This window comes from Corticium candelabrum, chromosome 1 (genome assembly GCF_963422355.1).
Source record: "Corticium candelabrum chromosome 1, ooCorCand1.1, whole genome shotgun sequence".
In the NCBI taxonomy this organism is placed as follows: Eukaryota; Metazoa; Porifera; class Homoscleromorpha; order Homosclerophorida; family Plakinidae; genus Corticium; species Corticium candelabrum.
This window is the reverse complement of record NC_085085.1, coordinates 16037523-16062957: the sequence shown is the minus strand read 5'-3', so window position 1 is coordinate 16062957 and position 25435 is coordinate 16037523. Positions and strand designations below refer to the sequence as shown.

The 25435-nt window shown below is 40.0% G+C and overlaps 4 protein-coding genes across 4 annotated transcripts; 3 read left to right on the top strand and 1 right to left on the bottom strand.

Moving 5' to 3' along the window:
• Positions 1 to 178: 178 nt before the first annotated feature.
• Positions 179 to 9460, top strand: LOC134177474 (laminin-like protein epi-1). Its single transcript, XM_062644258.1, has 20 exons — positions 179 to 571; positions 1263 to 1481; positions 1687 to 1749; positions 1852 to 1932; positions 1995 to 2166; positions 4287 to 4369; positions 4550 to 4652; positions 5452 to 5589; positions 5662 to 5807; positions 6248 to 6361; positions 6431 to 6542; positions 6634 to 6995; positions 7056 to 7172; positions 7343 to 7494; positions 7551 to 7698; positions 7753 to 7834; positions 8182 to 8298; positions 8353 to 8535; positions 8885 to 9038; positions 9095 to 9460. The coding sequence occupies exons 1-20, from the start codon at positions 179 to 181 to the stop codon at positions 9156 to 9158; spliced, it is 3003 nt and encodes a 1000-aa protein (XP_062500242.1). The 3' UTR covers positions 9159 to 9460.
• A 473-nt stretch (positions 9461 to 9933) lies between these two features.
• On the top strand, positions 9934 to 15302 carry LOC134177539 (dihydrofolate reductase-like). The gene is made up of 6 exons (XM_062644325.1): positions 9934 to 10022; positions 10080 to 10129; positions 11190 to 11295; positions 11352 to 11475; positions 14732 to 14838; positions 14951 to 15302. Exons 1-6 carry the CDS (start codon positions 9934 to 9936, stop codon positions 15030 to 15032), a joined length of 558 nt encoding a protein of 185 aa, XP_062500309.1. The 3' UTR covers positions 15033 to 15302.
• A 642-nt stretch (positions 15303 to 15944) lies between these two features.
• On the bottom strand, positions 15945 to 16725 carry LOC134177549 (mitochondrial import inner membrane translocase subunit Tim29-like). The gene has a single exon (XM_062644333.1). The coding sequence runs from the start codon at positions 16710 to 16712 to the stop codon at positions 16173 to 16175; it is 540 nt and encodes a 179-aa protein (XP_062500317.1). The 5' UTR covers positions 16713 to 16725; the 3' UTR covers positions 15945 to 16172.
• A 215-nt stretch (positions 16726 to 16940) lies between these two features.
• LOC134177464 (alsin-like) lies at positions 16941 to 25376 on the top strand. The gene is made up of 23 exons (XM_062644247.1): positions 16941 to 17652; positions 17744 to 17806; positions 17876 to 18016; positions 18073 to 18143; positions 18203 to 18299; positions 20524 to 20631; positions 20689 to 20787; positions 20845 to 20913; positions 21008 to 21100; positions 21156 to 21233; positions 21788 to 21914; positions 21986 to 22150; positions 22212 to 22279; positions 22338 to 22385; positions 22447 to 22540; positions 22608 to 22684; positions 22739 to 22867; positions 22937 to 22983; positions 23046 to 23136; positions 23303 to 23578; positions 23671 to 23946; positions 24009 to 24128; positions 24994 to 25376. The coding sequence occupies exons 1-23, from the start codon at positions 16945 to 16947 to the stop codon at positions 25078 to 25080; spliced, it is 3132 nt and encodes a 1043-aa protein (XP_062500231.1). The 5' UTR covers positions 16941 to 16944; the 3' UTR covers positions 25081 to 25376.
• Positions 25377 to 25435: the final 59 nt, after the last annotated feature.

Sequence of the window (25435 nt, the reverse complement as noted above, 5' to 3'; positions counted from 1 at the left end):
AGCCGGCGCGTGTTGCGGTTTCGTTTCTTCTCTCCGGAGATGTTCTCCGATGTATTTTCGGCCAACCACAAAGCACGAATGGTCACTAATTAGTATTTGTGTAGAGGTGATTTGCACTATGCGGGGCGGTGCTATTGTGTGTGCAGATACCATTTTACGCTCGGTATGTTTGTGAAGCATGCCATTCAGAAGAGCGGACACACGAGGCTACGGATGTTGCCTGTACATTACCGAAACTTTTCTAATGCACCGGCCGTTGTTGAGCGTCCTGTTGCTGGTGATAGTGTCTTGTAGTGGACGTCGTTGGCTCTCCCCACCCTTTCGTGTGGCTTTACGTCGGCCAGTAAGAGCGACGTCAAGTTGTGGACGTCCGGCTTCGCGGTACTGCTCGCCTCAAGACTTTACATCACTGACTGGAGGAAGAGTTGCATGTCGTCAGCTGTCGCTTTGTACAACCCATATTCCAGGATTTGTGCATACGCCGGAAAAGGTCGTGGACGGGCTGGGCTTCAGCTGGTGGCAGTCGGAAGTAGGTGTAAGCGACGTCTCTCTTGTCGTCAGTTTGCAGCGGGTGAGTAACGGTCGTTTTATTTTTATGTTACACGTTTGTACAACACGACTAGCATATCGCGATGGAGGTCAGAGATTGCATATTGTTGTAAATGATTGCATATTCATTCGGCGGCGTGCTTGGGTGGCTGTAGACTTTGTGTAATATGAGAGTTGGCGGGGCGTTGACTACATGAAGTTTTCGTGGACCGGTACTTTGACGGTCGCTGATACTCTGGAATTTGAACGTATCTACTGTATTGGAATTTAATTGCTTGACAAAACATGGTGAAGTTACTGATATGTAACGATGTCATTAATTTGAGTGATTGACTTGTATCCACACTTGAAAATGCACATCTTGTGGTAGTAGAACCGTATATAGTGGTCGTGTTTAGTACCTGCTGTGGCTAGTTTGCATACTAGCGTATGGGGGAGTGTGACCGGTGTCGTGCAGTTTATGTCACTTGTTTGTTAGGGAGAGTCCCTAGTTCAGCTGACTGCTGCTCGTATTTCGCCTTATCGCATGGTGTGTGAGGCAATGCTGTAGGACAAACGGCGGGTCGTCGTGCACGTGGAAGTGCATCTAGCCGCGTGCTCGTTCCCACTACACGAATTCCGCCTACACCGCGTTTACCGTCTGCATGATTGTAGTCACTACGGGTTACTGTCTGCTTACGCACTTGCATGAAGTGACGAGTTTTGTTTTGCAGACCATCCAAGTGGCTCGCATCCGCGTTGTATTTAAAGTTCCGCCAGGCAGACAGTGGACGATTCAACGCTCAAGAGACGGCGGCCGCTCGTTCACGCCGTGGCACCACTTTGTAGAATCAAAGAGCGACTGTCGGTCACTGCATGGCCTCCCAGTTGACGGAATCGATAGCGCCGCTAACGCCTCTTGTTCAGTCAGCCGCTCTTCAGCAGGGTTTCAGGTAAATGCTCTGATGCGAATATGACGCGGCTAACGGAATGTCGGTTTGGCGGCATGATGAGATATAGAGAAAGTTGCGCTCGCTCCGAACTAGAAGGAAAGCATGGCGGGAAATTTACTACAGCAATTACCTAATTAATGGATTTGAGCTTGTACTGTGGTAATATGGGTAATTTATGTAGTAACAACGCGTTTTCTTGTCCTAGGTTGTTGTTGATTTATTGAAAGGCAGGCCAGGAGCGAAGTTTGATCTATCTCGGTCTGTTCAGGTTAGCTCTAGCAAGAAAGTTATAATATATGTGAATGTTAATGTTAATTATTATATGTGTAAACATATTGACTGCAGTGATTGACTTGTTTTGTTTTTCTAGGATTTCATAACTACAGATGCTGTTAGACTAGATTTACTTCAGTTTGGAGAACCATTCCGTTTAGATTCATTGAGGAAGCAGGTGGCGTCTGAAGTGATTATTGCAAGGAGATATAACTAACTGTATAATGAATTGTTCTTTAGGGCTACTATGCTATTAGGGAAATTGAAGTATTGGGTAGATGTTGGTGTTGTGGACCAAGTCCTCCTGGTTCCACTGAGCCATGCCAGTGCTGCAGAAACAGCTATTATCAGAAAACTAATCCATTAACATCAGTTCCTACTCAGACTACTACAAGAGGAGATTTTCGCAAAGGTAGGCTGTTGTCATTATGCATGCCTTGACCTATCCACTAGTTTATAGGTAAGTGTAGAACTAGATTAGGATTGTCGCTAGGCTTACATATGCACACCTAAAGATGGCTGGCAGCCAATTAGTCTCTTGTTGTTCTGACATCTAAAAAAAGGAATACAGTACAACAACAGCATCAACTGCTTTAGTTCATCTAATATCTGAAGACTTTTAGCTTCTTGTGTTGACAAATGATGTCATCTCAACCAAGAACTAATTCTTTCTTATTGAGGTAGGGAAGTTGACAATGATCATAAATGCCTGGTTAATTAAGTCCATTCTGTGAGAGCATGCAAGTGGATGCATATGTTACATGTAGACTCTAATACCGAAGGTCTTAGAAGTTTCACATTTAAGTGTTATTGGTGAGAAATTTTTGCTTTTATGTCTCTGAGGAATGACATTTTGTAGTGTTACTGCCTGTTTTATAAATCAAATTTTACAAAAAATTAATGGAAGCAGTTGCTAAGGTGTTTTCATTTAGTTTCTAAACCTGGCTCAAATTTTAAGGCAATTCTTTGTTTGCTGCATCATCTATGCTCTCTATATATTGCAGCCCTTCTAATACCCCATTTACATGAGAACTTGTAAGCGATCTGGGCCAGCGCAAGCGACCAAGACGAGCAAGAAATTTAGCTTTAAACTCCGTTGCTGCAACAGCCGCCTAGTATGACGTCTCATATTTCTCGATATGACTGTTGTAAAGCCATGGAGAAAAAGTGCGAGCAGCTTGGCTTCTGTCCATTGCAAACGTGAGCTAAAGCAAGCTTTGTCAATCTCAAGTAACTAACGCACGTTAATGACACGCATTGGCTCGCTTCTACAGAGTGTGTCGTGTAAACACGGGCTGGAATACTGGGGTGGCACGGATCGGATCGGCTCAGCTCGCTATGCGTGCTCGTGTAAATTGGGTATTAGTGCATATATAGGCCAAAGTATGATAGTTTCTAAGTAGGTTAATTAATGACATTGGTTACCACACTCTTACTTGCAAATGTGGAAGCAGTGGGTTCAAATACTTTTTTGATAATTGTTTTGTAGTCTTTTTTGTCAAGAAGAATACATCTCCAACAGCATGCTCTGATTGCCATGATGCCAAGAACTAATGCATGATTTTTGGTCTTCAGGAGTAGCTTTTTAAACTAGATTGGACAAGGTGCAAATGTAGTAGAGTATGTGTCAAGTAAAATGGCTAAGAGTGGTAAAATAGTATAGTCTACTTGCATTGTTACAGTAGACTTGTGATGCACGTGTGTACATATATAACAAGAAATTGTATGCTGTGGTAATGGATGCTAAAATTAAGTTCATCGTCTTAAGATGATGAACTTTGGATGCTAAAAGTGTACACGATCCATAAAGACCAACTGATGTGGATTCTGTTTCATTCAGAGTTGTTAATTTAAATTGGATTAGCTAGTGTTTTGTGAAAGTTTAACACTTTCTCAACTTGCACCTTTGTAGTGCTGTACAGTGTACTGCTCTTTAATTACTTTTTATACGGGTGTTGAAGAGACAATCAACTTGTTCTAGTATAGAATTCACTGACTGCATGAGGAAGTCTGTGTTCTGAGTTTTCTTTAACACCACTTGATCAGAGCAATTGGGATAGAAAATTTATTGGGACACATGTCTTACTGTAATAATTTGCATGAATTTGTGCAAGATGTCAAGCAAGCTTGTGGCGTTAGTGAGTTTTCTGAAAGGAAGTGTGTGTGGGGGTATCAACATATCCACTAACTTGCTTGGCTTCCAGTTATGTTGGTCTGTGCATTGAAGTTGTAACTTTATTTGCTGTCTTCAAACCGAATTATGTACTTGCATAAGAAGATAGTAGTGGTTTGTGAGTCAGCCGATTGGGAATTATTCAACTGCATTACTCAACTGCTGGCTGGTGACTAACAGAGGCAGTCGGTGACAGATATATGCAGCTCATGTAGGTCAGTTTTCCTCAACTGACTAACAACACAACAGAATGTTGTTGTTGAGTTTTCTTTTGCTATGCTTATTCGTGGGTTGCTGGGGTTGGTTATTTGAGAATCAGTTTATCTTTTAACATTGCTTATATTGTCTGTTGCTGCTAGGGTGCACCTGTAATGAAGCTGGTTCTATTCAAGTTTTGAAGCACAAGGTCCAAAAATGTAGAATTGGTGGTCAGGAGGTTGAGGTCAGTGAGCCGTGTGTCCACCTTGGCATAATGGCAGCACACCAGTTAGAGGAAGTAATTCTCTAACTTATGTGGTTTTAGTGGGCATAGAGACTAGCTTACTAAGTAGATATTGTGTGGGTGGATGTGTATGCACCTAGCTGTTTAACCAAGAAGATTTGAATGTTGTTCTTTTTACAGTCTCAAAAGTGTTTGTGCAAGATCAATGTGGTCGGTCGACAGTGTAATCGTTGCAAGGCTGGCTACTATCATTTGGAGAAAGTAAACCCTATTGGTTGTCAAGGTTAGTAGTCTCTAGTGGTGTGTGTCCTAGAAGTCAGTCACTATGAGTGGTACACATATGGATTTTTCCCGGACTTCCAACTAACTGCAACTAAAGATATGACCTTTTGCATCCAGCTTGCTCTAATTACATTAGAAAGTATTGCTAGTGGGGTAGTTGGCATTGCCACGGGCTTCTACCTACCCGAGGCATACATTGTAGATCAGAGGGCATTGTCTTGTAATAATTATGTGTGTAAGCTGATTACTGGTCATGAAGATGTGTGCTTGCTCTGTTGCCACTTGTTCACAGCTTGTGGATCAGTTGTGCAGAAATTTGTGTATTGTGGCTCTATGTGTTAGATTAATTGTTATTGGACTACAGTACCTTATAGGGATCAGTGTGTGTTGGTGTGGTTTAAGGGGTTATTGTATGGATTTCTGCATGTGATAAGGTTTTTGAATAACTGTGGTGCTCGTTTTGACTACACATATTTGCATAGTCGAACTGTTCATGCTGACGTTTGTATACTGAAACACTTCTCTGGTTAATATTATTGTATATACATAAGGGTTCTCTGGAGTAAATAGCAGATAGACGACAGCTTATGACAAGACAGTCACATTGACATTACATAATCAGCATACTGTGTCTTTGTTTTGATATTCTTTAGTCATGACATTAAAAAAAAAAGAACAAGGGAGGGTAATGTGGGCAAGATGTTTTTGTCATTTGGCATCATGCCATTAGTTGGTGGTAGAAACTGGTTCAAGTTTCTTTGAACTTGATGGTATAAATGTGTTTGTACTTGTGTTTGTAGCATGTGATTGCAATATACTTGGATCACCATCAGACAAATGCAACAGAGCTACTGGGCAGTGTATCTGTCGCCATGGGTACACTGGTCGATCATGTGATCAGTGCAAGAATGGAAAAACATTATTTCCAACATGTCATGGTACTAAAAACTGTGGTGGTGTACTGAAAGTTGATGTTCAGGAATTATCGGTGATGTTTACCGTATGGGCAGGTTGTGGAAACTGTTCGGCCTATTTGGTCAAGTCTTTACGTGGATTTCGAAGACATGTAGCAAAGGGGTTCAAGGTAGTAAAGGATTATATTCCTCGTGTTTCCAATGTCACTGTGGAAAAGACTCTGGAACTAGCAACTAAACAAGTGCGTAACTTTTAGATAATTGAATAGCACCCTACAGTACAAATATCTTTCTGAGAATTCTATTGCTGATCAAATTGGAGCTATATCTGTAGGGTTTCCTTCACGTAGATGTAATTTTGTAATTTTATATTTCTCCTAGTTGGCACACAGAAGTTTTCTGCTAATAAAATTGCAGTATAAATAGCTGGCTTGCATCAGACAGATGTGTCAATAATGCTTTTTGCTTAGGTTAATGATTGAATCTTTATGGTATTCATCATAAATTAATACTGTAGAGCCCACTATACAGCATACAATTACCTTTTTGACTGTGTGAGGTCTACAGTGGTTCAGTAGTCTGGTGGGTGGCTAATAGGGTGAACTACTGCTGAATGTTTCATAGGGAACCTAGAATATCATCATAGCATTAAGCAAAAATAACAAACATTTTCATTATTTAGAACATTGTCTTGAGTCACCTGAACATCTTGTTTGGCAATATCAGTGAACAAGCAGAAGCAGTGATAAATGCAACCTCTTTGTTTGAATCAGATGTCTTTGATGTCAAAAGTTTAGTAAGTGAAGTACTAAAGACATGCATGGTGTATTCATGCTTGGAGACATCTGATTACTGCTTTTCCCAGGTCAATATCTCTATTGTGAAATCAGAGCATGTGAAGGTGTCAGTGAACAAATCCTGGAATGATGCTGTTCAGCTCTTCCATAGAGCCAGAGACAAGGCAAACAGAGTCACAGGTATGTCATGTATTGTTATAGTTGGAGAGATGCTGTTACAAGATAAATGAAAAACAATTTGCAATTTGTGACATGTGTCATTTATTGCCAGATTTGATTGCAAAGGTAAGAAATCTATCACATACTTTGGAGGTGGCTGTCAATGAAGATAACTTAGTGATCCTGAAAGATGCAAGAAACTTGGTGAATGGAATCAACCAAGTGGACTTCACAGAACAGGAATACAATACATTAGGGTGTCGAAAATCAGTAAACCAGATAGTGTTGCTTTTGGAAGTTGCTTGGAAAGAATCCAGTGGGTTATACAAAGCAGCAAACAACACACTAAAGGAGACATGGCTTTATATAGACATGCTGAAAGACATTATAGTCAAAGCAGATATTATGAACAGGACATTGGTCAGAATAGGTCAGAATTTTGAGATGACAACAACACTGAACTCTTATGCAGAGGTTAGAAGAACTGTCATTGCATCGATGCTCTCACTGTGTTACAGTGGTATAATTTCTTAGAAAAGAGTTGAGGTTTTTCCTGCTGCAGTACAGCAGGTGGAGTCAAAGCTATTAGTTGTGGAAATAGAAGTCGAAAAAGCTAAAACCACATACAAAAGAGTTCAAAGTCAATTGGAGGTGTGTGTGTGTGTGTGTGTGTGCATGAGTGTACGTTTTTGTGTAGATATCTAATTGCTGCATGTATCTGTTTTGTAGTGAAGGTGTGTTTGCCAGTCTGTCTCTTTGTCTGTTTGGGTTTGTGTGTGCATACTTCTAGCGGTGTGAGAAGCCATGTGTTTTGGTTTCAGGCACATAGTGCTTATAAGCTGAGGAACTCACTTGAGCATGATATGAATAACCTGAAACAGAGGCTTGAGAGAGACCCAGAGTTGACAGATTCTGTAAACAGGATGAAAAACTATTCTTTGCAGTTCACAAGTGATCTAGAAGCAATGGAACAGTAATACAATTGTCCTCAAATGAGAAAAATAACTGCATTGTCGTTTGCTTGTGAAGATACTATTATGGTCTGATTAATGAGGATCATCCTGTTGCTGCGCTCTTTCATTACACTCCCTTGATTGTGTATCAGGCTGATTCAGCGTTGTCATATGGCAAAATTGGTCAATCTGCAGCAGCTGAAGGTAAAAGAAAAAGTAAGAAGGTAAGAAGTGAAACATATGTAACAAACAAGCATAGACACAGATGTTGTGTCTAGATAAAGAATACATCAGTTAAGATGCAGATTAAAGCAGAGGGACTTCTGGAACAAGCTCGTCGTTGGAATGGCAAACTAAAAGGTTGGTTAGCAATACATGTATCTTCTAAGTTTATAGTCTGTATACATGGGTCTCTTGTTGCTAACTGTATGTTGTTGCACTTGTGCACCTAGAGTAGCAGTGGTGATCATCGTTTAGCTATCATGATAGCATACATCACTTGTTTAGCATGCACTCATTCTAGTATGGGATTGTCACATTGTGATTGTATAGCTTGAACATACAATAATCTTGGCATTTAATTCTTAAACACAACAATCATATACACTGTATGTTACTTTCTAATAATTGCCATTGACTGTCTAGTTACCTTGTAGCATCTCACGTATATTTTTTGTATGACAGACTCATTTAGTTATACTTTGTAGAGATCTATGTTACGACGTTGGTGGTGCAATATGATGTTCAGAGTAAAATGATGATAGCTGAGGCATGGGAAGTAGAATTGAATCAAGTCACCATTCAGTTGGTAGAACTGAACATAAGTCAGAATTTCAGAGTTTACAGAAAAACTGTAAATCATTTACGATTGTATCTAGATGGCTCAATTCGGTTGAGACACATTTTACAAAAGTCACGGGAAATAAAACAGCTGACACGCAAGCAAAATCGCAATGCCATTGCCATTGCTCACCAAGTTTCTGATGCAGAAGTAAGAGCAAAATCATTGGATCTAATTGTTAGGAATGTCAGAAGCCAGGAACAGAAAGCCCTGATGCTGGGTAAGGCACACTAACAAAGTCACAGAGATAATGAACTTAATCGATTGGAGGTAATCTAATAATGTGATAATTTTCAAAGAATTGAAAGTGCTTGATCATAATTGTAATTCTGTAAGTTGTCACAAATACTAAACCCCGTTAATTTAGATGACATGCAGCTAGTGCATTGGTTGTACATGTAAATGCAGACTTTAAGCAGTTTTATGAGTTGAGTTAGAGTTCAGTAGGTTTGCATAAACTTAATTGAGTAAACAATTGAACAGAAGTTGATTCTAGTTAATATTCTGTAAACACACGTTGTATGGTCAGGAGAGTTTTGTGTAAGAAAGCTAAAATCTAAATTTTGTAGTTGTTGGGGCTGCTGCCGGTCAGAAAGTGACAGAGACTATTCTTTCAAGTATTTCCAATGCTCAGAAGCATGTTGCCCACAGACTGAATTCATTTGAGCAGAGATTTAAAATCCTGAGACAGCAAATTAAATCAGCACTCAAGATATCTAAAAGGTAATATCAACACCCCAGCTGTTGCTGTCAACTAAATGTTTGTGCTTGTACTTTAGAAGGTACAAGGAGGTGAGGACAAAACAGAAAAGACTGAGAAAGAGCAGAGACAATCAACTGTAACCATGATTATGATGATGCCCGAGTTTTGAACTTTAAAATATTCATTGTTTTGTCCACTGCTGAATTTACTGCATTTGGCCTGGTCATGCTTTCTGTATAGTCAAGAAGAATTGATATAGTTTTTCATGTGGGACCAAATTTTACTGCTGGAAATTAGGTGTTTATGTAGCTCTATGATGAGGTTTATATTAATTAATTAGCAATTGACATGTATAGACACAAACAACCTCACTATAGTATATGAATGTGACTGCAAATTGTTCACTTAACAAACATTTGGTTTGAATTCATGGATGACAGTACTTTTAGAGAACGATCTTGAGCATCAAAAGATTTAATTAACAGAAATTTTAATAAAGAGACTTGTTAATTAATTATTAAAATGGGAAGTGTACATGCTTTGCAATCTTCATCATGCTAGTGTTGAAAATGGTTATCTGCTAAAAAATTCAATTGAAGATAAAAGAGCAGTTCAATAAATAATGCAGCAATAAAAAGTACAGTACAGTGTACACCCATCTTCTGCGCATGCGTATGCCTACTGAGACTCTGACTTCAGCTGTCTGATGTCATCAGCCTGCTTGAACGCTACTAAAGGCTGAATGCCTCTAAGATAATGCTTGCTACGTCTCATCATCACTGTCAGAGACATTCTAAGTCGTTAGCGCTAGACAACCAGACACTACTGAAATAGCTCGCGCAGTTGAGACATAATAATAATTATAGGAATCAAAATTGTACGGGATTGCTCCCGGTAATTATCCCGGATCTTCGAATGGCGCAAAAACTTCCCGTCTTTTGCATTGCTGCTGTTGCTTCTAATCGAGGAATTGGAAAAGACAGGAGGCTTCCATGGAAACTCGAGTATGTGAGACAATAGCATTGGAAGCTAACTCTATGATACTATGTGTTTGTCTGCAGTGGAGACCTGAGAATGTTTTCGAGGTTGACTAAAGAAACGAGGACGCCAGGCACGAGACTGTGCTAGTAGTTGACTGTGCTAGTAGTTACCAATTTGCAATCAGGATCAGAATCTTTATCACTTAACAAACAACTAAAGATTGATAAATGAATAAACCAACATACAAAATAGCTCATTATTAATTAATATTGTTTGTGTATTTATTTGTCGATCTTTAGTTGTTTGTTTATGTGTCAATGTGTTTGCGTATTCGCCTGCCTGTCTGTCAGGCAATACATATGTTATCGTCATTACAAGAATGCTATTACAATATCAACTTTTTATCTGTCTGTTTGTCTGTCAGTCTGTCGGTCTGTCCATTAGCTAGACTATTGACATTGGGCAGTTTTTAATTACAGAAGTACTGTATCATAATGCATTGTTAAGGACATCTATCTACCATATTTCTGCACATTTAGCTGCATGCCGGTTAAGTCGGGGATTACCAGGGTGCTGGTATACCTGGTATGACATACCCCAGCATGCCAGACAAAGAGAGGCGATTTGACCAACTTCCCTGTAGACTGGCCCGGCGGAAGCTAATAAGAGGTGCTACGGCCTAGCGTGCGCTAACAGGCGTGGTCAGAAGATAGCTCACGTGACACTCACAGACATGTTTGTCGTGCCTCGTGACAAACATGCTGTCTACACGTGCACACCTAGGCTCGAGAGTCTAGCCGGTCATCTCCCCCCACGGCTGGACTCTTGAGCCTAGTGCACACCATACAATAGGCCTATCCCGGACATTTCTGCAGACTGACAGAAGTACGAGCGGTGACAGCAAACTGACTTCTCTGACTCTGCATTGAGAGCAAGCAGAACTCAACTGGGACTCAAAAAAGTGCTACGGCTATGGTCATAGCACCGTATCCGTTCTGCCGGGCCTGCCCATAGATCTATGCTGCATCCGTTCTTAGATATTGATTGAAACAACATAAATAACACTAAGACGTATACTTTTTCATTGTATGAGTTAGAACTGGCATAGCAGTTTGTCAGTAGTAAAACAGCTGCAGATGAAGCAAGAGCGTATTGTGCTTGTGTTTGCCACACTTGTTTCTTTATTTCAGAAAAGCAAAACGCTGTTGTTATGGGCCGTGAAACATGGTTATCTATTCCATCAAGGCACAGACCTCTTCGTGATCGAGTCAATGTTGTCTTAAGCAGAAGTCTTGAGTACATACAATATGCATGTCATTGAAAACAATTTTGTTATACCTGTTTTCATTTAGAGAGCCTCCTGATGGTGTCCGATTATATCATGGTTTTCAGGAAGCTATTGATAGTCTACAATCAGACGAGTGCAGAGACAAGATAGAGACAATCTGGGTAGTTGGAGGAAGCTCTGTGTATGAGGTATCATGGTATCAGTGTCGTTTATATAATTACACACACACACACACACACACACACACACACACACACACACACACACACACACACAACCAAACAAACAAACAAATGATAAGAACAGGCAAACATGACATATGGATGTATAAAGATGCAACATTTACAGTATCTGTCTGTGCTAGTCTTTCTGGTCTGTTGTCTGTTGTTTACATGAGTGTGCACATGTGTAATCTATTGGAGTTTCAGTTGCTTGGCATCAGCTGGAGCCATTTGGTGCAATTGTAATCAAACATCCAGCTGACTGTAAATAATATGTATGATGTAGTATCATCTTTACTAGATTGTCTGGTTGTACATTTACCAAGTCATTGAGACAGCTTTTATTGGAGAGAGTTAGGCCACTTTATTTCTGTTATATTATAATGGATGGTTTATCTGGCTTGCTCAGACAAGGCGTCTGCATGGCTAGACATTTATCTTCTACATGCATGTGATGTTGATGTAGTTGGCACAGGTGCATGAATTCAATGTAGAAGGGTGAGAGAGGATGCTGTGGTTTATCTAATACTTGTAAGTGTGACAAGGTAGGAGCTGGACTCCAATATTTAGACAGAAAGATAATACTTTTCTAACATCGGTCTGTTTCTAACATCGGTCTGTTTGGGCAGTGAGAACTCAAACAAGTTGCTGGTATTGCAATATACCTATTTATTTCAGTTTACTACTAAATAATAGCTTGATTTGTCAATATGTTCTTTTCTTGCTCAACAGTTTCAGACTGTTTAGGTTGTTCACAAATGTCTTTATAATCATCTGACAAGGGATGGAAATTGTGTCCAATTGATTTGATAAATTTAACTACAGTGGAGTGCCACTTATCTGAACAGGCTGGTACCAGAAGAGGCTTGGATAAGTGATTTGTTCAGATAACTCCTATGAAGCACTGTCATTACAGTTAACTAATAATAAGTCAGTATGATATAGATATCTGCTACTATCTTAGCAAGACAGGCAAAGTTACGGCCACTATCTGCCTTATCATAATATGTATACAAGAAGTGATGAATTTTGGCTGTGATTCTGATTTGGCGGCCATGTGATCACCATGTGGGGACCATGAGCTATGTGGATAACTGATGCATTGGGATAAGTGACATTGTACTACACTGATATGCTTGCACTTTGTACTTGCATGTGCTGCAAATACCTGCTGAAATGAGACCTGTAGAATCAATAGCAATGCTTCAGGATGTTCTCAACAGAGATACAGCTGTGGCCAAAAGTTGTCGGACACATGTCATGTTTTATGTAAATTGATCATATTTGGTTAGAAATGCAGTTATAGTTCAGTAATAAATCCAATATAACAATTATAATTTGAGATAACAATATTTTTATTATAAATATCAATTATGCCCAAAAACTAACAAAACAGGATCATTAAATATATGGAGTAACATGTAACATAGGAAAAGACATCATTTGAGATAAGAATAACAGCAACAAATTAGCAATATCACAGTAACAGTTGCTGGTATTTTGTACACAGTCCCTTGGCATGGATCAGAGCTGATCTCCTTGTCGGCATGCTGTTTACCAGGTTCTGGCACCTCTCAGGAGCTATCCTCTGCCACTGGTCCTGGCCCATGGAGTACAGCCTTCAGCTGGGCCTTGCTGGTCGGCTGGTGACGTCGGACAGCTATTTCCAGGTCGCCCCACAGGTTCTCAATTGGGTTCATGTCTGGTGATTGCGGCGGCCAGTCCATCACCTGAACATTGTTGGTCTGGAACCATCGTCTTGTTGAGACTGAGGTGTGGCATGGATCATTATCCTGCTGGGATGTGTAGTTCTGACCATTCCGGAACATCTCACGAGCTGCAGGTAACATTGTATCACGGAGAATAGCCTGATACTTCTCAGAGTTGATTGTTCTGTCAGACAGTCAGCCTTCCAACTCCAGAACTTGACATGCACCCCCAGACCATAACAGATTCCGAGCCATGCTTCACTGTGGGAACGATGCAGTCTTTGTTCCACTCTTCTCCAGTCCTTCTTCGTACCCTCACATTCCCTGGAGTTGCGAACAACTGGAGACTGGATTCGTCAGACCACAACACACGGTTTCACTGTCTTTGAGTCCATTTTTGTGCCTACGAGCCCAAGCCAGCCTCTTCCTCTTCTGGTCAGGTTTGATGAGTGGCTTCTTTTGGGCCTTGCATGACCTCAGACCATTGTCTAGCAACCTTCTGCGAGTTGTCCTGACGGAAGCAGTCACAGCACCACCATTAGTCCATTCTTGGTGCAATTTTACTGCTGTTTTCTTCCTGTCTCGCAAGCTCATCCTGCACAGGTTCCTGTCGTCTTGAGCGGTGGTGACCCATGGTCGTCCATTGCGGCGCCTGTCCCTGACACTACCGGTTTGACGGAGTTTCTGGAGCAAGGCTGCAACGCCAGCAGGGGATTTACGAACCCTGTGAGCAATCTGGCGGCAGCTGAGACCCTCCTCATGCAGCACCTGAATCCTGATCCTCTCCACCTCGGTGTAGTTCCGTGTCTTGGCTATCGTGAGCTTGGTATGAGTCAAATTGCTCAGAAATTTCTGCTAGACTTATAGCTACACTTGCACAATAAAATTTTGGTTTTTTAATATAGTTTTATAGGCTATTCTCTAAATGGTGACAAACACATCTGTAATGGAATACGTAGCTATTGGTCAAATAATTGCTATACCAGGTTAAAGTGATTTTGTCATCCCTAAATCTGCTTAAATATTGGTGTATTATACTCTCTTTGAGTAAACAGGTCATAATGTTTAGTGCAAGTCCTGGTGAGAAACATATTTTTCACTTTAACTATATTTTTAAAGGTGTCCGACAACGTTTGGCCACAGCTGTACATTGATTATCCAATTTTGAAGGCAGGGTGGTACATACTTTTCAGTCATGAGACTGTGTTGATGAGAGTTGTACCGTAAACTGATGTTGACCAGTGTTTCATGACCTCTAATGACTTTTGTGATTAATTGCTGAGACTAAATACTCATTTGCATTAGTGTGCATGTGCGTGTGTCTGTGTCTGTGTGTGTGTGTGTGTGTGTGCGTGTGTGTGTGTGTGTGTGTGTGTGTGTGCTTGCATGCATGCGTGTGTGTGTGTCTGCATGCATGTGTGTGTATGTGTGTGATCACTCTCTATGAAGGGCAAACAGATCTATACTGACTCTCATAGAAGTGCATGTTAATACCTTTATTAATTTTGTTTCAGGCCGCTTTATGTATTTGTGACCGGATATACCTAACTCACATTGAAAAAGAGTTTGATTGTGATACATTTTTTCCAGTCTTTGACACTCAGCTGTTTCAGCCTGCCAGGTATGCAAGTACTTTATGTTAACTTTTTCATGTTTATGTTAATAATAATAATAATAATTGAAAATTGAAATAGACTTGCAGTAGACAATGATTTGATATGTGCTCTATTTAGTGTTGATCCAAGAGTACCAAAGGACATAAAGGCAGAGAATGATGTGTCTTACAGATTTTGTGTTTATGAGAGACAACAGTGATGTCATCGAACAGTATTTTAGAATTGCTTCCAGAACGGATGTTTTATGTTCAGCTAATCTAGACTATTAGAGTATGCCAAATATACAGGAATTAAGAGATTGCATTGTAGGCTTATCCTGCACGGTGCTGGTGAACGACCAGACCTTTTGTAGAATCGCTATTTTAGTCAGATGCCAATCAGTAGAAAGACATCATCAGTGTAGGAAAATGTGTTGCATCACTGTTATTTAGAATGGCGATTTGCCAGAATAACAAATTGCAATTCCAAATTGTGCATTTTGTTGAGAGGTGTGGTACTTGACTGCCCATCAGTTTATTTCACCTCATAGGAAGTTGCATCTGTTCAGAGGAGAACAGGGCAACTGTGGCCAATTTGCACACTTTTTTGTCTGTCAGTTCAAGGCTGCTTTTCATGTAGACTGCATACTTGTTTATCGTGGTACAGTATTAGATATTCCAATCGCGCTTATATGTATTATAGAAGCACTGATTTCTTCAGCTAACCGAATGCTTTCTACACACACACACACACACACACACACACACACACACACACACACACACACACACACACACCACACACACACTAACCTAGTCTAAACATTGGGAGCTGCCAATTTCTGGTACGCCCTCCCCCCCCCAGCTAACAGCTGGGCTCATGTTCACTACTTAGGAGAACTCTGGACCTACGCTAGCAATCTTCTAGAGCCAGGTCATTTACTTGCAGGAGCACCGGCTTGTGAAACCAACTGTGGTGTGAGCACCCAAAGTCTCACCTGGACCCCATGCAGTGGCTGATGATGTCACGTCACAGTCAATGGCCGCTTAGGTCCCCAGTCCAATACCAGGTACTTCTGAGTCGAGAGAGGCAATTATGTGTGTACACACACCTTGGTCCGTTACATTGCATTCAGTACTACTGTATTTACTCATCACTTACATCCAACATACATCAAGAAGACATTTAAGTGTGTGAAGCTTTTCCCCGTTGTGTATATTTATAATTTAAACAAATGTTTACTAAACTACTGATAGCTGGCACCATCTGTATAAGTGAAGCATGTAATATAAAGTGATGAACAAGTTCCAGACAAGCCAGTACAAAATATGATACAGTCATGGGTGTATAAGAGTCAGATCTAGTTAGCAGTCGCTTTTGATAATTGCTCATCATTGATATCATAGTCTTCCATCTCTTTAGCAATGTAAAACCATCTATTGACGACACCCACATCTACAATCCTTCTAAAGAATGTGATTGGTCCAGGCTTCAAATGTGAACATTCATACTCATAACTCTTGCACACGGTAGGCTGTGGAGACTTGATGACAAGAGAAAACAGACCGCAGTTCACATATTTCAGTTGCTTTCTGTTACAGTCTGTCCATAAAAATTTCATATATTCCATTGATCGAGGATTTCTCACAGCATCACTCACTAGGATGAGCTCATTAGAGTCTAATGTTACTTGGCTCCAATAAGATTGTTCATCTGGGTTTGTATACCACATGTACACTCCTCCTCCAAAAATTGACAAATTTCTCAAACTCTTGAAGGGTCTCTTTCGGATTCCATTTACGCAGTCCTTGGCTACCATTTGATAGTCAAAGAAAGTATTGATAACTGGTTGTCCAAAAGCGCGTAACTTTGTCAACAGACTGGCAGTTCTTCCGCTCATGGGAATTCTTTCGTAGTCTCGGATACCCTGACAGAGTAGACCTCGCGCGTATTGTCTCTGTACATTTAGTAGCAGTAGTCTAGTAGTAGAGGTAGCAAGACAGTGCACTAAGTGTAGATTTTACATTGCCTTAAAATCTAGGGGTTTACATGATTTCAGATCTATATTAGGGGTGTACTAATTTGTTGAATTCAAGTCAACGCGTTAACGTGGGAGGAGATTATTTATACCCATGTCGCGGTTTTTTTTTGATCTATCACAAACTGACGGTGAAACGAACGACGCCGCCGTTCAACGTTGTGGCGAATTAGAATTTGGCAGCGGAGTGTCTGCGTATCCTCGAAGACCTCCACGAGCTCGAGACGCAAGCAAAATGTCAGATACACCAGAAACGAGGAACGAAAATGGCCAGAAGAAAAAGCCCTTGCCGATTCCTCCCTCTAAAAAGTTGAATGAGGGGGAGAAAAGTAAGAAGGAAACAAATGGAGTTGGACAAGTGGGAAGCAATGAGAAAGTGAACGGAAAGGTGGTAGCCGATTTGGTGAGTCAGATTGAAAGTGTTTCGAAAGGAGGGACGTCATTGGAAAGCCGAAACAAGGGAGAGGTCAAGGCTTCTCCTCCTATTGCGCCTAAATCACGTGTAATCAGTCAGGCAAAATCAGATTCGAATTCATCTACACTCCCAACCTTGACGTCACACGCTGTCGAAGACGTTCACGCAGAGAAGGAATCCGATGTACATGTGAAACAGGACTCTACAGCTGCTTCTGCTAGTGCTTCTAGTCTGGTGGATAACGTAGAGCCAATAGTAATGAGAAAGAAAAAGAAAGCAGAGGCGAATAGTACTATTGGTGAGTTGATAGGGAGAACGTCTCAGGCATTTGTGAAGGTACCGGTTGGTGTTGAAACAAGTCGGAAATCTGTGCATTCACCAAAACTGGTAGGTCAGAAATTGTACTTCACAACTTGGTGGATTTGCTGTGGATAGTTGTGAATGAGATTCACAGATATCATTTTCTGTTTGTCAACAGTTTCGGTCTACAAGAGCAGTGAAATCAACGCGCAAGAGTAAAATCAGTCCTGATGCAGTTGAGGTGCTGTCAGCTTCAAATTGAAGTGTGTACGCCTAGTTTGTTAATAACTGCAACAAGTTTTCATTGTAGATGCCCAGTGCAATTTTGAACAGTGACCTTTGTCCTCCTTGCTTGTCTGATCTTCCTACTGGTGATGCTCGAACAATGGTAGCCCATGAAATTTATAAAACTGAGCACTCGTATGTGAAGGGATTGGAGCTGGTTGCTCAGGTACTTGTGTATTGTCACATGGTTGGCATGGCTTGAGATATGGTCTGTCTGTGAAGGTGTTTATGCCTCCACTTTCCACAATCCTTGAATCATCGGAGGTTGCAGCAATATTTGCAAATATGGAAAGGTTGGAAGAGTGATGATAACTATTGGTGTTATCTCAATATAAGGTGATTGTGATTATAGCATTCTCACTTTCAATCAGGAACTTCTCTACAGCCTATACATGAGGCTGTCTGCTTGGACTGAGAGAACATGCATTGGTGATCTGTTCTTAAACAGAGTGAGGCGCTTTCGTACTTAATTATAACTAAAGTGTACTACACCATTAGCTAATTGGTATAGGTGCAATACCAAGTATAAATTAAATTCACCAGGTACTTTGAAATCTTCTGATGATATGCTTTAATTGACAGGTTTCTTCTGTTATTGGTTAGCTCAACTTGAAATGAATTTGCTCTGTAGTCTTTAATAAGATTCTTTTGTAGCAGAATATTTAGTAATTGACATTTTATATCATGTCTGTCAGCCTGCTGTCTTTTTGTCTGTTTGTTTGTCTAGTCACATAGTTTAGTTACCTTTTACCTAAGACCCTTTTACCTAAGACACAGGCTGACACTGTAGCCTCTTTGTACTACACTTTTATCAAATACCATAGGGTTTGACATGGATCTGTCTTTTCTAGGGTTCTCACAGTGTATAGTCTTGTTCATTTTTGCATTTGTGTTTCATATTCGGACTGTATTTAATTAATATTGGTCACTACAAAAATACTGTCTGTCTGCTGCAAATTATATCGTATTATGGAGTCTATTAGTGCTGCAGTATTGGATAAATTCTAGTTTTATTGTTTTGTAGAATAGGTACAGTAGGATAAACTCTATATTGGATGCCAAACGTTGTGTACTGTAATAATTATCTCATGTACCAATATCACATATTTTTCTTTCGATTGTAAAACTTGATTCTGTATTGTATAGAAAGGATGTTAGCTAGACTCAATGGCTAGACAGTCAGCTTGTCATTGTACATGTATGTGTTGAGTTCACTTGATAGATTGATTTAATTACAAGGTAATCATTTTCACAATTTTTGTGGAATGCTGCAGTGCACTAAAGTACACTTAGTGGCTACATGCAACTTTACAGGATTAGTAAGACATAGTAAACAAACACATGAGTTTAGTCCAAAGAAGGAAAAGTCTAAGGTTATGCTCACTTTCTTGCTCTGTAGAAGCCTCTCATTAGCAAGTTTATTCTCAACATGTTCGTGAGTAGGTGCCATTATATACAGTATGTATACCTCCTTTTCAAAGATATTGGCAATTGCTTTGTATACTACAGTTGAAATCAACTTTTTAGGAAATATTGAAGTAAATTATGTTTATAATGAGCTGCTGAATTTTCTGTTGCAAAGATACAAAGTTTCATTAAATTACTTTTTCTTAATTAGAAGCAGCTTTTGAAATAGAGATCTTGTGGTTTTAGTCTTAAAAGAGAATAGAAGTTGCAGTAGATAACCACAATACGCAACACATGCAACGTAATATCAAGGAACAGCGGCACTGATTGAGAGGCATGAAAAAGAGACAGTGATCATAGCAGAGCAATTGGAAACCAAGGAAATTGTGATGAATGGTGATTAATTCATAAGTAGACAAGAGTGTATCTGAGAAAGGCAGTAGATGACTCATTTGCTCACTAAATATAGATTAGCGTGAATAGCATTTTTGTGGGGTCGATGCTACACTTTTGTATTTTGAATAAAATTCACTTTTGAATACAAGTGAATTTTACACATGTACTTATTACTCAGAGTCATTGTTATTATTTTGATGTGAGGTAAGAATTAACCACATGGAATGACACACTGCTTGTGAATTGGTTTGAGATTACTGCATCGGGAAAACACACCAATGTGAAAACGCTAGTATTGTTGAACACTGCTAGTGTGTATTATTTTTTTATATAGACCGCATCTATTAGAAATGAAGGCTGCCCTCAAATAGAGGTCACAGATGAAACAACACTTTATAAGTACAATTTATATATGTGTACTAATGAAGCCTATATCTGGAGGTGGGCTGTGTAAGTGTGCTGAGTTTGTACTGTATGAAAGTCCAATACTTGCTGTAACTGTATACACATGCATAGAATGTTCAGCCGTCAGAATAAAGGCTGATTCACATATAAGCTACTCTTATTTAGAGGCCACAGCTGGTGACTGTTGTTAGAAGTAGAGGCTTTGGCTCCTATATAGATGCAGCTCATGAAATGTTATCCGTATATTTTGTTATGTGTGGCTGATGGAATGTAATAGCTATAGTCTTGATCTGAGAAATACATGTGCTTGCAAGGGCTGATTGAAATTTGTCTGAATTATGTTTTTAAAAGTCTAGAGTTACAGTATTGTATAGGCTTGCCACAATGTCAGCTTTAGACAAAGTCTTCTATGATCATCAGTAAACCAATTTGTGATGAAGAATGAGTATATTTGTTCTGTTTTAGATTGCTCGTTTTAGAATCTATACAGTTTACTGCAACAACTATGACAGTGCAGAAGAAACTGTGGCAATGAAGATAAAGAAGAAGAAAGATTTTGAGGCAGCACTGAATGTGAGCTACTCTTTAATTCACGTTTCAACATTTTGTTCAGACATGTTTATATTACAGAGCTGTTATGCTGATCCTCGCTGCCAGCCTGGTATCACTCTTCTTGCGTATCTTCTTACTCCAGTACAACGTATACCACGTTATCGACTACTACTGAAAGTGCAGTAACACAGTGTCATACATTTAGTTTGCTGGAGCGCATTGTGTTTAATTTAGCAATTATTGGATAAAACTTCAGTTGACCATCGAGATTATGAAATTTTGCAGGAAGCACACGAGAAGATGGTTGGTAATGAGTCTGTGGTTGTTGTTGTTGTTGTTGTTGTCTTGTTGTCATGTTGTTGTTGTCTTGTTGTTGTGTGATTGTTACTTTTGGTAGAATGAATTGAATGAATATGTAAATGATCAGCTTAAAGAAGCTCAAGGCAAGAAAGCTCTTAACAAACTGACAAGTCAAGTTCAGGGACTGGAGGTAGTAAATTGGTTTTCTACTTGTTGATTACTGTTGTAATGTTGCAGTTGTTTAGACTATTGCGGAAGATTCTGGGAGAACGTTGGTGAAGGAGGGATCCGTTTACTTCATGGCTACACGAAAACTTTATCAGGTTGATAAATTTAGTAATCCCACTGTGAGAAGTGTCACGGATTGTGACTCATTTCCCATGAAGTGGAGCCACCTCATAGTATGGGCAACATGTCCCAATAATTGTCCAGATATCTCTTGATTTCTTATTGCACATATGGAAATTTAGTGCAAAAAGGGATCGTGTGGATGAGAGTTTTTGTAGTTTTGCCTTCGATATGATAATACAATTTGCGTATTATTTTCGTAGTCTTGTCTCATTCCTTCCACAAAGGGTTGAAAAATGGTTAAGATGGCGAATTCGTGCAAAACAGACTTAATTGTAGTAGGCATGAAGAAGTTCTTTGTAAATAGGCATCTTTTATTTGCTTTTATGTCAAAGTACACACACATATGCATGCACGCACGCGTGCGCACACACACACACACACACACACACACACACACACACACACACATTCTATGCACAGATGTACATGCATGCATTAGACATGTGTTCATGTCATAGCATTGAACTGTACATATTATGTACTGTTGAGACTGTTTGTGTAGGTAATTCTGCTCTTCTGTTTATAGGCAATTCTCTTTACTGATCTTATTGTCTTTGCAATTCGTGCTGATGGTAAGCATAGTGAAGTCGAGTTGGCACTTGATCTCAGTACAGTATGGATAGAGGATCTGGAAGACCTTGATCCAGCCACAAGTAGACAATAATATTAGACTAAAATATGAACAGCTTATTCATGGATGGGATTGTTTAATGTGACTCTGCAGCTCAAGAGGATGCAATCGAGATTTACACACCCGATCGACCATACACCATCTATGTTAAGTCACGCAATGAAAAGAAACTTTGGCTCCAGAAGTTAAATGAGACAATTGCAAAACATTTAAATCGAGTATCGGGAAAAGATAATTCTGTGGACCAAGTTGATATTAGTGAGTGTACTAAATTGTATAACAAGATAGTAATAGCATTTGAGTTATTTGTTGTGTGTAGGATGTCGAGTTGCTTCGTTTTCTTACAAAGACTACAGCCATTATGTTGGACACTGGACTGATTCAAAGGTTTTACTCAAAGCGTGTTTACCATGCAATGGCTTTGTAGTGGATAAACACTTTTTAGCGTCACGGCCGTGGTCAGATGATGTGGTCAAACAAGACAAGTTACAAAGTAAGTGAGCTCTGACTGTGTTTGTGGTCTTGGTTATGGAGGGGCAGTAATATGATTACAGGGAGAATGGAAAGAAGATGAACGAAGTGGTGAAGGTGAAATGACGTACAACACAGGAGAAAAGTACAAGGGGCAGTGGCACAATGATAAACAAAGTTGGTCATTTCTACTATCGAAATGGCAAAAAGTCTTTGTCACTAATTGGTGCATGTATGTCTATAGACGGTTATGGTGAACTAAGATACTGCAATGATGATGTATACAAAGGAGAATGGAGACTCGGAGTGAAGCATGGAAAAGTATCGATGCATTTTAATGTTTGTGAGACGACTTATTACGAAGTGGTTTGTTAGGCTGTTGTGGAGTTTGCAAATGGTGATCGATTCGAAGGTACTTTTGTGAATGGCAACATAGAGGGGAATGGTGTGTGGGAGTCAAAAAAGACAGGTGCTATGTATCGTGGCCTGTGGAAAAACAGTCAGGTATTGTTGTGGAAGACAAGGTAGTTGATAGCAGGTAACTCACTATGTTTTAAACATGATCACATGTAGAGGAATGGTCAAGGTACACTGAAGACTGCTCACGGACACGAATACAAGTATGTGAGATGCTTTATTCTTCTGGATGCGTACTACTTGTAATCGGTGTTTTGTTTGGAAGAGGTGAATTCAAAGACAACTTTATGGATGGTCAGGGGAAGATGATCTATTCTGATGGCTCAACGTATGAAGGAGCATGGAAGAAAAATCTAGTATGGTTGTTGTATAATATCAAAAGTTGTGTCAAAAACGTTGATTGCAGATGTTTGGGCCTTTGTTAGAGCTAGCTACTCTAAATTATATTGTTTGTATTTTAATTTGTAAATTTAAAAAGCATTTATAAAAGCAGTTAAATCAAATGTACTTGATAATGTGTAGCGTTCTGGAAAAGGGACGTGGATACGCAAGTCAGGTCAGCGTTATGAGGGCAGGTGGATGGATGACATTCCTGATATTCAAGGCAAGATGGTGTATAGCAACAAGGATGTATACGTTGGAAGCTGGCATGCTGGAAAGAGACATGGCGTTGGGAAGATGCAATTTTCTAATGGTGATGTATATGAGGGTCAATTCAAATCAGATCATTTGACTGGCAAGGCATTATATGAATATGCAGACGGATCATCGTATGACGGAGAGGTCGTGGATGGTTATGTAAGTGTGTGTGTGTGTGTGTGTGTGTGTGTGTGTGTGTGTGTGTGTGTGTGTGTGTGTGTGTGTGTGTGTATGATGACTTTGTACTTTAGCGGCAGGGAGAGGGAAAGATGATTTATCCTGATGGTAGCTGCTATCAAGGACAATGGAAGCTGAACTGTCGAGAAGGAACAGGAGAGATAACTTGGCCGCATGACGTAGTGTATCACGGACAGTGGAAATGTGACAAGCCGCATGGTCGAGGTGTGCTAATGAACAAGTTAGACATGTCACGGTATGACGGCGATTGGGAAAATGGACAACGTCATGGCCATGGGGTTGAAACTTCTAGTAGAGGCAAATATGATGGCGAATGGCAATATGGAATGGTAATGATTGCCATTTGGAGTATATTAGCATATGTTTGAGTTGTGTTCTTCTGTGGTTACAGAGACATGGTAAAGGAACAGAGTGTTCACTGGTAGGGACAATCTTTGAAGGGACATGGCAGTTCAACAAAAAGCATGGACGAGGATACCGGAAACTCGTGTCTGGTGTCACAGATTATCAGGTATAGAATTTGTTCAGTTTGTATGCAATGCAACTATGAGCAATGAATAAATAGTAGACAGTGATGTGTAGTTGAGCTCTCTCCAACTGTTTTGTTGTACCAATTTAAAATTAAATAAAATGATAGGCTCGTTATTGTCATGCTGGTTTACAAACATTATCCTGTTACTAAAGAGAGCGTGCTGTCAGAGAAATTAGTATTTGTCACAGTACATGTATGATCGCTTAGAAATGGTCAACAGGACATGTTAGCTATGCTATGTTGCTATGCTAACTGTAGGCTGCCGTACGTTGTGATTGATTATCAATTGGCAGTGTGTGTGTGTGTGTGTGTGTGTGTGTGTGTGTGTGTGTGTGTGTGTGTGTGTGTGTGTGTGTGTGTGTTCAATTGGGTTAGAGTGCATTTGGAGAATGGAACATCCGGGACCTAGCAGTGTTGCAAGTTCACACAATTGCTTCTCTCGACTCAGGAGTATGAGTACCTGGTCATTAACTGGGGTGGACATGACCACTGACTTGACAGTAACTTTATGCAACGGATGGGTTGTGTGGGCCTTGGTGTCCAGTCCCAGAGCTGCACGACAGTCAGTGCCCATGGATGACTCCAGCCAAGCTCCAGGTGGATTGTAGCGCTGGCCCTAAGCCTACATATAGCGCATGGAGAGAGGGAGGGGAGCTGTCTTCACAACTGACTTTGAGGTCAACGTCAAACGACACGAAGAGCTTCACACTTGTTTATATCTGTCCATTTGTGTGCAAGCGTGCATAACAAACAAACTGATGTAAACCCTTTCATATTAACAATTCATAATTAATAGCCTGGACAGACAAGAGTTGATTTCATTTCATATCTGTGACATTTTTAGGTATGGCAGCATGGAAGTTTCATGTCCGACAACATGGATGCAACTGCTGTTGACTTACCAGTCATTGCTCCTATTGACTTTAGCTGATCTGTTTTAGAAACTGTATGTACTTAGCAACATTGCTATATTGAAGAGGTATTTATACTTTTATAACACACAGCTAACCAAGTGTTCTCATTTTGCTGCATATCCTCACAAGTAATGATTTGATGACTATCGGTGTCTATTACAGTTGTTGGCTGACTCACAGTATCTACTGATATATTGCTTTCACCACAGGTACTGTACATACATTTCAACGAACAATTACATTGTACACTGTACATGTATGCCTATAATATATACTTACACAGCTGTGTAACAAAACAAATACACTGTATTGGAACTAGCCAACAGTGTCTACTACAAGCACACTACAATGAATGCCTTTGCTTCCAAGTCT

Coding starts and splice junctions, on each gene's coding strand:
- LOC134177539 (XM_062644325.1), top strand. CDS start 9,934: ATGGCGCAAAAACTTCCCGTCTTTTGCATTGCTGCTGTTGCTTCTAAT. Junction 11,296..11,351: donor GTCTTAAGCAGAAGTCTTGA/GTACATACAATA, acceptor GTTTTCATTTAG/AGAGCCTCCTGATGGTGTCC. Junction 11,476..14,731: donor GAGGAAGCTCTGTGTATGAG/GTATCATGGTAT, acceptor ATTTTGTTTCAG/GCCGCTTTATGTATTTGTGA.
- LOC134177464 (XM_062644247.1), top strand. CDS start 16,945: ATGTCGCGGTTTTTTTTTGATCTATCACAAACTGACGGTGAAACGAAC. Junction 21,915..21,985: donor AGACCTTGATCCAGCCACAA/GTAGACAATAAT, acceptor GTGACTCTGCAG/CTCAAGAGGATGCAATCGAG. Junction 22,984..23,045: donor GCTCACGGACACGAATACAA/GTATGTGAGATG, acceptor TTTGTTTGGAAG/AGGTGAATTCAAAGACAACT.
- LOC134177549 (XM_062644333.1), bottom strand. CDS start 16,712: ATGAGCGGAAGAACTGCCAGTCTGTTGACAAAGTTACGCGCTTTTGGA.
- LOC134177474 (XM_062644258.1), top strand. CDS start 179: ATGCCATTCAGAAGAGCGGACACACGAGGCTACGGATGTTGCCTGTAC. Junction 6,362..6,430: donor TCTTTGATGTCAAAAGTTTA/GTAAGTGAAGTA, acceptor TGCTTTTCCCAG/GTCAATATCTCTATTGTGAA. Junction 9,039..9,094: donor GCACTCAAGATATCTAAAAG/GTAATATCAACA, acceptor CTTGTACTTTAG/AAGGTACAAGGAGGTGAGGA.